Raw genomic sequence first — 15,768 nt, forward strand, 5'->3', positions numbered from 1 at the left:
AGTTCTGCTCAGCCATGTTCTCTCTCTTTCTCTCTTTCTTTCTCTGATTTCCATTTTTGTTGCATGCAATGAATAAAGTAAAGCATTTGTTTCGCTCAGTTATGCGTGAACTAATGTGGACAAACCAAACTATTATTACAGTTCTGGTACAATCAGCACTCTAGCCTTTTGTTTCAAATGATAACACAGTCTATTGTTGAAATGCTGATTTTTGTAACGTTTCAACATAAGGCAGCTAGTCATAAAAGCAGTTGTCTGGCTGTCAAATTACTCCCCTTCCAGGGACATAAATAAAAACAGAAGCTGTATTCGTATACTGTTTGTTGTTGACTTCTGGGTATATTCTAAGATTAGCAAAAGCAATGAGGTCAAACATAGTAAAGCACTCTGACTTCAGCTGGGTTGCCCCTAAAACACATTTGGATAGATGATGTTGGGAGGGATTGATTAATCAATGATAAAATGAAGTCAATTTCCAGGGCAACATAACATTGCTGTTATTCCATATGTCTAGTTTTCATTGCAATGAATAATAATAGTTTGGTGTTTTGCATACTGTATGTAAAGGAATATTGAGCTAAATCTAAAAAGAAAGGTTTAGTTGAATATGTTAGTTTGTTGACTTTTCTAACAATGTTGATGTTTTTCCCTTGTTCTAATGATGACCTTGGTGAACTCTGACCCCCTACTCCCAGGTCCCTCAGGTTAGCCCCTTAACTCCAAAATAATAACTTTGCATGAAGATACGAAGTATATATGTTTTTAGTGTCTAAATGTAGATATGCTGAGTCATTTTTCATACGTACCTTTTAATTTGTGGTAGAAAAGAAGAGTTTAGAGCTGGCTTTCAGACTCTTCCTCCATGTTGTTGCAGGACTGGAAGGACAGCGTTCCCCATGATGGAAGGTCATGTCATGTGGGTCCAGATTTGCAAGGCTTTTATAGTGTCCCTGACTGTGAAATTTGTTTTAGCCTATTTATTCCCAGAGCAGCTGAAAAGATTATTAAAAGATTATTAAAAGACTATTTTTCCTCTTTTTTAAGCATATTGTTGCTGTCCTCCTGTGCCTTTGCTGTATAATTGTGTTTTGCAGCTTCGACAAATGACAGTACTTATTTTTTGTAACACCTGCTGCTGTTGATTTTGGATGCTCTGAAGTGACATAAATGAATTAGGTGCTTTTATACCAAGAGGCACCATAGGAAAGTTACACAGAGCAATTGTAATGTTTTACATTCCCAATGTAGAGCGTTTTAACTTTATGGTGTAGAGAAATCCTTATTTCCATTGTTTTGTTTCACCAGTACATGGTTAGAGGAAATGAGGAAAGCTCTTGCTCTAACATGTATTTAATGAAAATGAAGCACACAGCCCTCTCCTCCGTACCACTAGGGAGGAGGAGCAGGAGCAGGATTGGCAAGAACATGGTCATTTTCACAAGCTTGTCTTAATTTTACCATATCAACAGGTACTACAAGCCAGCTCTTGGGAAGACTCTACCATTTATGTCTAGATTAAAAATGACTTGGCATATCTACTTAATAATGAAGTCTTTAAGTGTTGCTATGATGATTTTTAGGAAGGAAAGAACTGCCAGTGAAATTTAATAAAGGAAGATTTTAGCATGCTGTCTTAAGCACTGTGAGGTATCAAATGTGGTAGCCCCTGATGTTTCAAAACCTAAATACACATTTAGCTTTATGAAATCATTGGGAAAAAATAAAAAATAAGGCTTTCTTTTAACTAAATCATGGTCACATAAGCAGTAACCACACTTGCAATGAAGGCTCCCATTATGGGTATGCAGGGAGGAACTTACCAATGGCTTCATATTTTGTTCCACCCTGTGACTGTACCCAGCCAGCATTCAATAACTGACATGTATAGGAGAGATCGATAAATCATAGCAAAACTTATCTAACAGTAAAATAAAGTTTATGAGTACTTAACAGAAACAATGAAATGTCCATGTCATTATTTTTAACAGCTGTATTACACCTAGTATTTAAAATGATTTACCAAATATGTAAGAAATAGTGCATCAAGGTAAACCCGATATGTATTTATTGTAGTTTTTAGCTGTAAATTGCATGGTTATACATTCATATATTTAAATCATTTCACTGACATGAAAGATGCGAGTGGGACAGGAGCAATATTAATATTAATTTATATTACATATTAATTCAGGAGCATGGTAGGGACAAGCAGCTTACATTTAAACCATTTTTCTAAGGATGTTATCACATGCCATTTTCCATAACTTTAAACAGGTAAATTAACATCTTGGGGTATTTTTATTAAGAAAAAGTAATTCCAACAGTAGACGACAAATTACAAATTTGTTAATTCCCCCATATTTTTGCTGATAGCATTTGCAGCCCTTTTGGTCTGTATCAATTCTGCTTACTGTTTTGGGGAGGATATATGCCTACTTTTCAGTCCTAGAGTTTTATTCACAGTTAGGTAACACTATTACCTGATTAGTAGTGTTAAGTCCCTGTATTAATCACACTTCTGCCCTGCCCAAAGCAGATTTTTTTCAAAAATAAGCTGTCATTCACAATTTCCTTGTGTATTTGCCAAGCTCCAGGCCCTGGGAGTGCTGAATATTGTCAGTGAAATGGTTACATAGCCTAAACCCCATTGTGAGTAGGACTAACTAGTGGCAGGCCTCAGCTATAGTGTTAAAGCAATAACACATAGTAAAGCTTTAAGTTTGCCATTAAATGAAGTGTCAAATTAGTCTTAGTAGAGCCTAGTCACCAGAATAACTTGTATCTGAAAATACATATTGCTGTGTACTCATGTATGGTTTTATGCATGCATGTGGATTATATTGTAAATACAAAATATGCTGGTGAAATGGGTTAATGTGTAGTGTATATGCTGTCATCTGTACTATTTCTAACTAGTAATCTTGTTTTGTACTGTGTGATGTCTGACCCTTCTAACATCGATCATTGGGCTTTGGTGAACTCTGATCCTTCCAGGTCCTCCAGGTTAGACACTTAACTCAGTCAATTTATTTTACTGCCTTGCATTTGATGTAAGAGAAACAGATGTTTTCCTGTAATTCTGTGATTAGTTTTTTAAGGACTGTGGTTACCCTGCAAGACTGTATGTGTTTGATTAGCATGCCTCAGATGGTAACCTGTTATAATTTGCATGTGTACAGTACTGGACCGGTTTAAAAGAACAAAATGAACACAAAAAACTCTTGCATGATGGGATGTTTTCTGTAGCTGAAACTGCAATAGGATATGTGTGAAATACAGTACAAAATGGCTCTTATTTTAAAAAGATATTTTTGGAATGAATTCTACACTCAGATTTGCATGCAGAAATACAGCTCATCAGATTTATCCACTGAACATAGACCATGAGGGTTTCAAAGGACACTTTAAATTCTTAAGAACTGAAAATCCAGCACACTGCTATGTTATTAGATTTGTTGTACTACGGGGGAGAATGTCATAGTGCTGTCCTGCAAAGAGATCCTTCTGTTAATCCAATTATGAGATCTAAGTTGTAAAGTGCTATAAGCCGTTGCTGCACTTGCTTACAGTTTGTTTTGCCACAAGTTGCTTTCTGTTTAGAGGGTGGCATAAAGATGGGGTCTCATTTTCCAGAGCTCCTAATACCTAGGTTTCATTTAAAACCACTCCTTTCTTTTGGATTAACATGGCCGTTTCAAAGGGAAAATATTTAAAGACTGGCCCAGTTCCTCTGTTGGATTTACAGAGCATAATTCTACTAAAGATAGACAAATCAGCTGGAGGGAGGGTCACTGAGCAGAAGGTAGTGCCTGCAACTCTACGTAGTATTCAGGCAAGACGAAACGAGTGGCTTCCTGCTGCCCAGCAGTCAGCAGACAGCATATACCAGGCTCCTCAGCAGGTATTACACATTCCAACAGCAAAAAAGCAGCAATATTTTACATTCTTGAGTCTGTTAAGAGACAGTGAATGCAATGCAGGTCAGCGGAGGGGATATTTGTACCATCTAATTTGGGGTTTCTTGGCTCCTACTAAAGCCAGCTGCCTGGTCACTGGTAAGCCTCTAATGCAGGTGAGTTGCACTGCCTTCCGGAAAGACCTGCTCCTCTTCAGCAGCTATACCAGGAGGCCTGATTCCTGATTTGGGTGGTACAAATAATCCCTCTATTTGATTTCCCTTTAGTTTATTCTATTTGAATTCAGCATTGAAACATAAACGGGAAGTCAAGCCAATTTTTTTTATTTTTTTTTACACTGAAGGCACAATCCTGGGAAGAACAGTTGACAAGTACTGACATGTGCATATTTGTTCCACAATGTTAAGGTTCGCCAGGCCCAGAAGGTCCGCGGGGGCCACCAGGCAGTGGAGGACTTAAAGGGGAAAAAGGGAATCCAGGTCAGCCTGGCCCACCTGGCCTGACAGGTCAAAAGGGAGATCAAGGACCACCTGGACGCCAGGTAGGACAAGAAATGGTTTTCTCTTAGTTTGTTTTTAAATGTAATAAAAACTGACCATGTTTGGGTGGAACATGCATTTTACTATGGTAAAATAAAAGCCAAAATGTGGTGGTAGCTAATATCCTGCCTCGTACCAAGATAGGGGGTCTTACCCTTCATTATCCCCCAGTACCTGGGCAGTTGTTCCCCATTACATTCCCATTGGAGCTGTTCATGTTCCAGTCTTCTCTGACAGCACCTGCTGCACCAGGCAGGATGCAGGGCCTCAGCCCTCCAAAGCACTACTTCACAGACCCAAAATGTGCTGATCTGTCCCCTAGCCACAGCTTTTATGTTTTTTTCTGAAACCACTGGAGAGATGAGTGAATAACGTGAAGCTGTTCTGTTCAGGGGGATCCTGGTCGTCCTGGTCTGAATGGAATGAAGGGCGATCCCGGGGTTCCAGGCGTTCCAGGATTCCCAGGTATTTAACTACCATTCTAAGTGAAAACCTCTAGATTTAGTAACAGCCTATCAGGGAGGAAAGAAACTTTATTTTGGCCATTCCTGCAGCAGATTTTGTAAGATGGCATGTTCCTTCACTGTGTGACCATATGAACTTGATGTTTCAGGTATGAAGGGTCCCACCGGACCTGCAGGACCCGCTGGCCTCACGGGCAGTCAAGGATTACCAGGCCCGCCAGGTAGGAGTCTTGGGTGGCATTATTATCACTTTGCTTTCTGCTGGTAGATTTTGTTACACAGATGTAGGACTGTGTGGATCTCAGCCAGCAATGGCAGTAGGTAAGAGAGCAACAGCTTAAACAACGATTCCAGGCAATAACTTTTAGCCCTACGATTAATCCTACTATATTTTATACTCTGTATCCAGTCCACCTGGATTAACCCCTGCAAGAGATGTCTTTTGTGGTGCCACCAAGAGCATTTTTTTGCCTTTCATATACAATTACACTTACTCTTTGTAGTGATAGAGCTCTTGGCTGCTGACTTTGCAATAAAGAATAACAGAAACAGTGTGCTACTGCAACCATCTTTAATGCTCTCTTCTGCCTTGGGTTACCTAACACTAAGTTGCTTTCTCTCAGGTCCCCCAGGTTTACCAGGTACCATTGGACGAAGCATAGTTGTCAAAGGTGACCCTGGTCCCCCAGGTCCTCCAGGACAGCCTGGGTCGAAAGGGCCACCCGGATTGCCAGGACCACAGGGATTGCCAGGTATGGTTCTAGGTGGCTGCAGGGAAAAGGAGTAAGCAGTGTAGCTGACTGCAAGCTGCAATGTGCGTCACTTAGTATGGGCTGCAGAGACAAGTTACTCAACTCAGCAAGAGACAATAGAAAAATGTGGGATTGTAGCACATACATCTGGTTTAATGGTCTGTTCTTGTCTAGTGTATCTTGAAGAAATGTCACATGAGCCCTACATAGTTTCAAGATTTCTGTAGTGAGATTTCTTTCACTTTCACATTTGCCTCTTCTAGGTCCAATTGGTGTTCCTGGTGATCCAGGCAGAGATGGTCTCCCTGGTTTTGATGGTCCAGCAGGACGTAAAGGAGAGAGAGGTCTTCCAGGCCAGCCAGGTACTGTTTGTCCTGTGAGGACCCACTGGAAAAAGATGTGGTCCCTACTGAATGCAGGCTAATACTGGGAAGCAAGACTTGCCTCATGAAATAATAGAATAATAATTTGGGGATTTTCTCAGTGCAAAAATATGATACTGCTGAACACACTTTGGTTTGGAACATTCTTGGAAATCAGCACATTGCTAGTCATTGCTAAGTAATACTATAGAACACTTAATTTCAAGATTAATGGCATCCCCTTTGCAGCGATGATGGTGAACAGCAAAAAATGACGACAGTAAGAAACTGAAATGAGAGATTAGTGAAATAACTTTCACTTTACAAGGAACTTGTGAATGGGGAAAATCAGACTTAACAAAGGAAAGGATTTCATCATATGCAGGGATCAAGCAGCCATGCAGCCACTGTTTAGGATTGCTCATTTGAGAAAAGAAATCAGATTCAACACTGGAACAGTTCTCTAAAGCAGGAGATGCATATCAGGGTAGTTCTATATTGCAGCTTGGGAAAAAAAAATATTAGAACAATTAAAACAGTACAAAAATCCACAATGCTTGTTTTCTTTTTTCTCTGAATACCTCTATGAAATCTGTTAACATTATTTTAAGTGAAAGAAAAAAACATTAATAATGATCATGGGATGAAATAATCTAAATATTTGTAGTTATACATTCTGATATTTTTGTTGTTCAAGAACAAATGCCTTTTCTGATACCTTGTTCAGTCCCGTGACTCTTCTTGGTCTCATTCAAGATTATTCTAGCCCATTTCCACTTTTTGTCACCTACTCCAAAACTGAGACCAGCTTTTCTGTTCATTTTGGTGGGCTTTAGTTCAGGTGTTGTCAGAGCATTTTCCAGTGAGAACCGCTTCTGTTCTGGCTCTGTGATCTATTGTGTGATTTTAAGCAAGATGTTTCAGCTTTATCTTACCAAGCTGCACAGGCAGATGAGGATGTTTTGGATTTGGGAAGCTGCTTTGGACTTATTTCAGTGGCTGCCATGTCCATTGCAGTTGTTATCTTAGTGCCTCACAGCTCTGAACATATTTAACTTCAGAACGTCCCTATGCTGCCAGAAAGTTGCACTATTATAATTAGTTTATGATTTGACCAACCTCATAAGAACAAAAAAAAATGGTTTAAGGAAGATGGAGTTAGGTGATACCAGGGTCCCCCAACTTACAAGCACCATAATCACTATACCGTCCTTCCTTTCAGAGCTACATTATTCCTGAAAGAGCAAGCGTGTTAAATACTGTGTTGTGTTTTTCTCGTGTGAATAGGTTCACGAGGAATACAGGGCCCCCCTGGTCCTGATGGTTTACAAGGCCCACCTGGACCTCCTGGAACAGCTTCTGTTGCTCATGGATTCCTTATAACTCGGCACAGTCAGACTAGAGATACACCACTTTGTCCACAAGGAACGTCAAGAATATATGATGGATTCTCTCTTTTATATGTGCAAGGAAATGAGAGAGCTCATGGCCAGGATTTGGGTGAGAAATACTGTATGCTGTCTTTAAGAGGAAAGAGGTTGTAGATCTTTCTTCCAGTGCTCTGGTTCTCTGAAGAAATGACCATCCTGGAGATTACTTAAATAAGGATGGGGAAAGCATGCTAAGCTCTACTGCCTCCAGAAGCTGTGCATAATTCAGGATGGAAGAATGTAAACCAAATCTGAGAGTTTTTTTTACCACATGTGACAATTTGATAAGTGCACACAGGTCAAGAGGAAGAATACACAATTACTGTTCTTGAAAAAGTGCTAAAAACAATTAAATTAAAACTTTACTGTCGCATTTTATGTATCTTATTCTTCAGGTACTGCTGGGAGCTGCCTTAGACGTTTTAGCACCATGCCCTTCATGTTCTGCAACATCAACAACGTTTGTAATTTTGCATCAAGGAATGACTATTCCTACTGGCTATCAACTCCAGAGCCAATGCCAATGAGCATGGAGCCCCTGACTGGGCAGAGCATTCAGCCATTCATTAGCCGGTGAGACAAAGCAGGCTACCACAGTCTCTTTTTTAAGTATCTAGATAAATAAATAATACGTCTTAACCACATGTTTCCAACCTGCACGTTGGATATTGTGAGATTATGTTTTGCTTTGGGACATACTGGGAAAAGAGTCTGTTTTAAAGCGTCCGTTGTCTCAAAAGGCTGCCTACATGCAGATCCTTAGAGGCTGACATGCTCTAAGAGCTTTTCTCAGCCGAGGAAGTGTAAGTGCAGGATCATTGTGAACAGGAAAGAAAACATGGGAGGCAGCAGCTCTAGGATTACCTGGGTGGGGACTTGGAGTTTCCACGTTTTGTTTCAGGAACTGCTGCTGTATTTTACCCAGTGTTGTTAGTGGAAATAGAGGCAGATCTTGCACTCAGAACTAGGGTCTTACTGCAGTTACAAGATATGTTAAGAAGCTGAAACCTGGATTAACAGAACAGCCCCTAACTGTCTAGTTCTCCCTTTCCCTGTGTTATAACTCTTAATAAAGCATACATTTTAATGTCATGTATTTCTCTGATACTTATTCTGTGTCCAGATGTGTTGTGTGTGAAGCTCCTGCTATGGTGATAGCTGTCCACAGTCAGACCATTCAGATTCCTTCGTGTCCTCCAGGCTGGGACTCCCTTTGGATTGGTTACTCTTTTATGATGGTAAGAATTGCCTCCCACTCCAGAAGTGACTGTTACCTCTTTGTGTCCTCAAGTAGCTGCTTGCTGCTTTAGGACTTTGTTAAAATCAAGTATGGTTGTCATTAGAGAAAGCCTTTACCTTCAATTCCTAACCTTGGTGGCCAAGATTAATAACAATTTTCCAGGATACAGAGAGCAGAGTAACTAATAATGCTTTTTAAGTCCTGCCTTTGTATGGAGGTGTCCAGCGTCACAACATCTCAACCAAGAATAAAGAAACAGTGTATTTTCTAGCAGTTGAATGCTATGCTATTATTTTTTAGCTCCTACTCTAAGTTTCTTGTGTGCATGTGCATTTCTTTCTTCCCTACTACCTCCTCAGCACACTAGTGCTGGAGCAGAAGGCTCTGGACAGGCCTTGGCATCACCTGGATCCTGTTTAGAAGAATTCCGCTCAGCTCCGTTTATCGAGTGCCATGGTCGTGGCACTTGTAACTACTATGCCAATTCATACAGTTTCTGGCTGGCAACTGTTGAAGTGTCAGAAATGTTCAGGTAAGAAAACCTGCTTCTTGTATAGTGCTTTATTCCAGACTTAAATCTTTAGAAAGCAAATTTATTCCTAAGATCAAAAGAGATGTGTTTACAGGGGATTAGGGAAAGAATTTATTTTGTTTTTCCCCCTCACAACCAGTTTTTCAAGTGTGTGCTAGGGTAAGCCTTTTATATTATGTAAAAACTTGTGAGGGCACATTGTTTTGGAAGGAGTCAGATTCTTTGTAAGTCAACTCTTAATTCATATTTAGTAGGACCTTCTCTGAGAGTAGTCTGACTGTAGTGATTGTGGTCAAGCCTAAAAGATTGATTTTGTTGTTGTTTTCTTCTTTGCATGCCTTTAAATAGACTGAAATATTTAAACTTAAGGGAAAATTGGGGAAAATCTGCATAGTCCATTCTCAGCCCCAGGGCAAAATCAACTGTACCTTTTAAGGTAGATGGTCATATAACCTGTTTTTAAAAATCTTGTTTGAGGAAGGTTCCATACCCTCCCCAGCAAGCATTTTTTCCAGTACTCTACAGAAGGATCAGGACACCACTGGCTTCTCTGCCATCAGGATTTCAGTTCCTCCAGATTTTCCCTAATTGATTAGCATATTCATTTTTTTCTTTGAAAAAGCATCTTCTTTCATAGAATAAAATGCTACTGTTTTGTTTGTGTACCTAATAAAAGCCTCACCAATGTCACCAAATTGGAAAATGCCAGTCCTGTACCACAAGGCTACAATGTGCACAGTCATGACAGGGTATTAATGGCCTCTAACTGGGTTTTGTGTAACAATTACACTAATATTTGATGTACATTAAGTAATCATCACCAAGTTTTCAGGATAGTTTATTAGTGGTAATTCACTGATGAAAACTGCCTACTAGTAATTACTACGGACCTTTGTGTTTTCTGGTCTCTACCACTTGCTGTCACCCAGAAATTCAACTTGCCTTATTGAAACAGAAAATCAAGAATGGCTCTTATTCTGTGTGAACATTCCTATTACACAAGTATGCTATATTACTACCTCCTACCTTCTACAGGATAGGAGAAAATTACTGGTTAAATTCATCACTTAAATATACAAATCTCACTGTAGCAGTGTTTCTTATGGATTGTTATGATACCCTTCATCTGAGGAACCAATGATTCCAAATGCGTTTTTCACGAAAGGGGCAAAGTACACTATGGCCCTCCAATGTACAAAATTTGCTTTCTACTCAGTTGAGTATTCATCTGTGCTTTGGTCCATCACATGCTGGACTAAAGTAGTTGATTATAGCACACCTTCTGCATATGGGGATATTGGACAAAATTGAGCTTCTGTCACCTGCTGTGAGGATATCCAAAAAGATCGCTCTTAAGAAAAACCCTTAAATACTGGACTAATTCCCACTTACATACTTCCGTTTTACCTTCAACTGTTAAATTAAGTAGAAGTTTAAAGTTACAGTTCTGTTAACAAAGAGAAAGCTAATCCAGCCTTACCTTTCTGTCTGTCACCCAGTAAACCTCAGTCAGAGACACTGAAAGCTGGAGACTTGAGGACACGTATTAGTCGTTGTCAAGTTTGCATGAAGAAGACGTAACATCTTGGAGGATGTTTTATAAAACAGTTGAAAATTCCTAAGATGCACTGTCCTCCAGCTGTAACAATGGTGCTACTGTGCAGAAAGAAAAGAAAAAACAAATCCAAACTGTTTTAACCACGCAAATTCAAGTGTACCTCACTCGTGCCAAGCTAAGGGTTGTTTGGTACGTATTTGACAACAGGACTAAGATGAGAAGAAAGAATTAACCTCTTGGAAACAGAAAAGACACTTGAGGTTCACAAAGGATCAGAAGATGAAATTTTTCATTTCTCTCCCTGTACCAAAACGGCACCTTTTTGATCTACCAAGAGAATAAAGAAAAACGACGCACTGAGTATGTTTAAAATAACAAGACTGCAGTTTTGAAAAACATTTTTCATGGTGCTACTAACCCTATTGTATCCCAGGTTTTTAATATGAAATTTTAAGCTTATTTCTCTGTAAGTAATGAAATGTGTATATTGTGTAAACACCTTTTTAGCTGAAACTTTCAGTCATTTAGAAACAAACCAGACTCACATATGAAAATGCTTATGTCTAAAGTTAAAATATACAGCAGTGTTTTATTACAAAATTTGTGGTACGGAGAGAATTTACACCTCTTACACCTACTTATTCATTCAATATTTCATTTCCTTCCTCAGTTGCAAACCTGTTGTATTTGGGGAAATGCACAATTATTCTGAAGTCATTTTCATCAGGGTTTTAAATGTTAATAATGTACACCATGCTATCAGTGGTTTTATTTGTGCTTAAAGAGCCCGATCCACTTGAAAAGGTTTTTGTTTTGTTTTGTTTTTTTAAATCTTATGAAAATATGTGAAATTATTAGCCATATACTATATCCTTCTATTCTGAATAAAAGTCACATTCACATTTTAGTAGTAATCACTTCGGTTCAACAAAACCTGTTCCTTGGGAATATCCAGTTACCAAAGCATTTAAGATTATGCTTACACGAAACCTCTCTTTACTCTGAAGTGGTGTCACACATATTATGCAGAATAGTGTACATGCTAAGAAACCTTCTGAATAAAATAAAGCGTAAGCTGGTGGAAATTGATCTTTTCCTATTTACAAATTAATCCTTCCCTTTGATCTTATGTGAATTTATATTCAACCACGATGTATTCACAATATATAGTAACTCTTGTGTATGTACAGTTCACATAAGGCCTTGAAAAATGGTGCATGCAGTTCCTTGTTTCTGATGTGATTTTGTAAGAATCCTACTGTGTATGTCTTAGTGTGTCACTACTTGTGCAATAGCTGAACAGTGATCACTTTTTGTATGCGTAACTGTCCGTGACTGGTCAGCTTTTATGGTCAGTGCTGCTTCATTTACATTTATATATAAACAGAGCTCCCTAGCCAAAGCAAGACTATTTTTCAAGTGTTGATACTTTTAACATTTTCATTGTATATTGTCACCTCCACTATCTATCAATACAATTTAACTTGTGAATTAACATACAGCTTTATACAGGTGAAGTACATGTGTTTATATTGACTACTGTTAAGTAATTTATCTGCTAATGGCTATTCACCCTTACCTTTCAGTTGTCCTTGTAGGCCTGGAGCATCAGAAATCTTGTTTTGTGCATGTTTGAAAAAGACATAGGACTGGTGACTTACCAGGTGGCAGTGATTTTTGCAATGAGATTGGTGCTGATTTCAAAAGCTTTCAGGTATGGAACAGATTATTTAGTTTAAAATGCAAAGACATAATAGCTTTATCCTTTTTCCATTAGCTGCAGTTATCTATGCTGAGTAGGCCATTATCTACCAACAATGTGCATCTTTCTACTTAGTTTACTTTGGTTTGCTGGTGCACATCACAATAAATGGAACCTGTTGCTATCTCCAAGCCAAGAACTTGTTACCAAAGCTAAAGTAAAATGTTATGTCTCTTGTAAACCCAAGCTCGTATCTTACCACTGGCTTCTCCTCAAAAGTGTAAAATGAACATAGGAGCCTATCCCTAGCCCCAGAAAACAGAATAGAGGCTAAGTTCAGCCAGTGCCCAGGGTGAAGAGCTCTCCTGCATCTCTACCAACTCTACCTGTCTTGCCTTGATTGCATTCACCAACAAGGAGCTGTGTTTATATATTGGGACCTGGGAAAGGGCAGAACGTGTTTGTTCTAGCACTGCATCAATGGTGCTGTTTTCTAAGATTTGGGCCTCTTTTGCAGCATGTAGAACAAAACCTACTGAATATTGACAAGACAGGAATTACAATTCCAATCTAACATAGATAGCGTGCAGAGCAGCTTGTCTTGCAGCAGGCTTTAGCTCCCAAAGCTGTGAGATGACCACAAAAAATGAGAAGCAGCTACACTTCTGACAGGTATGTTCTTTGTTCTACTGCAGCTCCCACCTTGACTTAGAGAACAGTCCTGAACTTTAATCAACTTTAGGCTGAGATTTCTCAAAGAGCTAATTGTGATTTATTTTTTTTTTGTTAAGAGAAAAGTAGTGTAGAGCAGAAGGAGCATCTTTTAATTGAGACATGCAGTAGAGACTAAAACAATGCTCGCTTAATTCCCACCACAGTCTGTGCCTTAGAACAGGCAAATCACTTGACCTGTGTTAGATCTGAGTTTCTCTTCTATAAAAGAAAGCATGGTTATTATTTTCTGCCACTTCTGGACTGCTTAGACTGTAAGCTCTTTGGGGCAGAGACATGTCTATGTGCAACATTGAAGGGGACCTCAGCTGTTGACTGGGGCCTCTAGGTGCTATCCATCAGTATATAAATATTAAACTACAGGTAAAACCTTGTGTTTGCAGATTTATTATTTTCAAAGTTCTTGTTTTGACCACGTAAAGCGTTATAGTCTTCAGCCTAAACATGATCTGGATCAGAACCTCACTTACTCAACTATAGTTAGGCTTTCTTCCTGTAGTTTGATTCGTTTTTAACTAAAGGTTTTATTCTCTTTGCTAAGTATGTAAAACCAGTCTGTTTTAGTTAAGCAAGAACCTGGAAGTTAACATGATTGCATTTGTAAGCTCTAAGGGGGAAAAGACGTGCACTTTAGCCACTCGAGGGCACCATACAGCTTTCAAAGAAAGCTAGAGCAGAAACAGGACCGAGTTCCTGGAAGTGCCTGCATCAGCAATGACTTATTAAAGCTTGCTGGAAGGGGAGTGCACTACCTCTCCTTCCTCACTGCCCAGTTCTTCTTTGAAAACTTCTTGCAGAATGGAGTTAAAGATGGTCTGCTGCCAGTTGCAATATGGCTGATTAGTTAAAAATGCAGCTTTCTGAAGGAACACTAGTGTGCAAATCCTAAAAAAACAGTAACCTTATGTATAACTTGGATTTATACTGTTATAGTAGTAAAGAATGAAATTCTACTAAAGACAGGCTATGCAGGAGCTTCCTTCACTGTAATAATTTCTATTCTAGGCCATGACTAAAAGGGAACTGCTTCTTTTACCCTCAAAGTCATATAATGCAGAACTTCTGAGAGAATTCTCCAATCAATCTATAAACTAAGGTGGGCACACACAGCACTGCAGCAAGTTTTGCAGTACATTGAACTTTGCATGCAAACTTTGTGCTTTAGAAGCTCTTAACCATACAGGTTTTTTGTCCTCTACTGCAGAGGTTAGTCCCTCAATGGCTAAGGATTTCTTGTCTCTAAGGCAGAGGAAGTACCAATTTTAGAAAGCAATTTTAGAACCTGAAAGAGGGATTTTTTTTGATCTTGCAAGTAAGAAAGGCCAAAGCTCCAAAATTTGATCTTTTCATTTTCTATGCACTTTTCTATCCAGATTATGTATTTTGTAGCGTATATTTCATAGGTTCTGTTTTGCTAACTGCCTGAGTCAGTGTGGCGCCTGCACTGTAAAGAAGTGCCATCACAGGGGCACCGAGGGAAAGCTGTTTTGCAAGATTTAGGAGCATGCTGCTGTGGACACCATTAGCTGATTTTTTTTTTTTTTTACCGTTCCCTCCCAGAGAAGTTATCCTTTAGACAATCCAGCGATGTTGCCGGACACAAAATACTTCTGCTGCTGTGGCTACTTCCACTAGAAGTGCAAGCTGGGCATTGTGCAAGACACAGCAATAACTTAGTCTTTTCAGGGCAGTTTAGTGACAAAAAGCAGGACACTTGCTAATGAAAGGCAAGAGCAGTAATTAGCTCAGGGGAGTAGTAGCAGCGTTCTACATTTTAATACATAAGTATCTGGAGTTCTTTGCTTTTGAAGGAAAGATTATTAACTCAACCCATGTGCTGCAGACTGGTGACCACTGCATAAGAAGAGCCCCAGCTGGCAACAAGGTCAAGATTAACTGGTTATTAAAGCAGACAAACTGCTGGCTGTACTAGAGGTGCTCACTATAGCTCAAGGGTGGAGCACAGCCCAGTAGCTACTGCCACACTGCCAATGAATCGTTTCTGTGCCCACTGAGCTAGAATTTCCTGAGAGTCAGTCTCTATAGCTTGCAACTCTTCTTTCAAAGGCAATTAAAATACTTTAAAATAATTTAATTAAAGTAACTCAGTATCTCAGAGAGAAAACCAAAGAAACGAAGCAAGTGCCTGAGCTTGGGGTGTTCCTCTTACAAAAGGGAGGTAAAAGAGAGTTCTTACCTCCCAGATATATGCAGCAAGCTCAGGGCTCCTGCTCTCCTCCTCTGAGATGTTCCTTCGTGGCCCTTCATGGAAAAATTAGAGGAGAAAATAAATTGTGTTTGAAGAAATGCTATTACTACAGCCAAAAGAGGATGCAGGGACGGGAAAAGTAGAATATGTCATAGTACCTGGTAACTGAATTGGTCCTTCATTCCCTGTCATTTCTCACTGCCAGATACTTATTTCCAGTACCATATTGCTTGAGGAGATGCAAGGGCCATTGGAATCGGTCAATGTATTTCAAAACAAAGACTTAATGTCTATTTTAGTCACTACCTTCAAGCTCAGATAGGAAGGCGTA

The 15,768-nt window shown here is 39.3% G+C and overlaps 1 protein-coding gene across 2 annotated transcripts in view; it reads left to right on the forward strand.

Annotated features, from left to right (window-relative positions):
• COL4A5 (collagen type IV alpha 5 chain) overlaps positions 1-11,103 on the forward strand; it is a gene marked incomplete at its 5' end in the record, with an annotated part of 83,613 nt that extends 72,510 nt beyond the window's left edge. For both annotated transcript variants that reach the window (XM_084294014.1, XM_084294015.1), the window contains 10 exons: positions 4,325-4,458; positions 4,849-4,921; positions 5,070-5,141; positions 5,544-5,672; positions 5,936-6,034; positions 7,322-7,534; positions 7,860-8,037; positions 8,588-8,702; positions 9,064-9,236; positions 10,736-11,103. In XM_084294014.1, coding sequence (XP_084150140.1) covers positions 4,325-4,458; positions 4,849-4,921; positions 5,070-5,141; positions 5,544-5,672; positions 5,936-6,034; positions 7,322-7,534; positions 7,860-8,037; positions 8,588-8,702; positions 9,064-9,236; positions 10,736-10,817 — 1,268 coding nt within the window. In that variant the 3' untranslated portion in view covers positions 10,818-11,103. The remainder of the gene's footprint in view (positions 1-4,324; positions 4,459-4,848; positions 4,922-5,069; positions 5,142-5,543; positions 5,673-5,935; positions 6,035-7,321; positions 7,535-7,859; positions 8,038-8,587; positions 8,703-9,063; positions 9,237-10,735) is intronic.
• Between the last annotated feature and the right edge of the window lie 4,665 nt (positions 11,104-15,768).

This window comes from Netta rufina (genome assembly GCF_964035555.1).
Source record: "Netta rufina genome assembly, chromosome: 12".
Taxonomy (NCBI): Eukaryota; Metazoa; Chordata; class Aves; order Anseriformes; family Anatidae; genus Netta; species Netta rufina.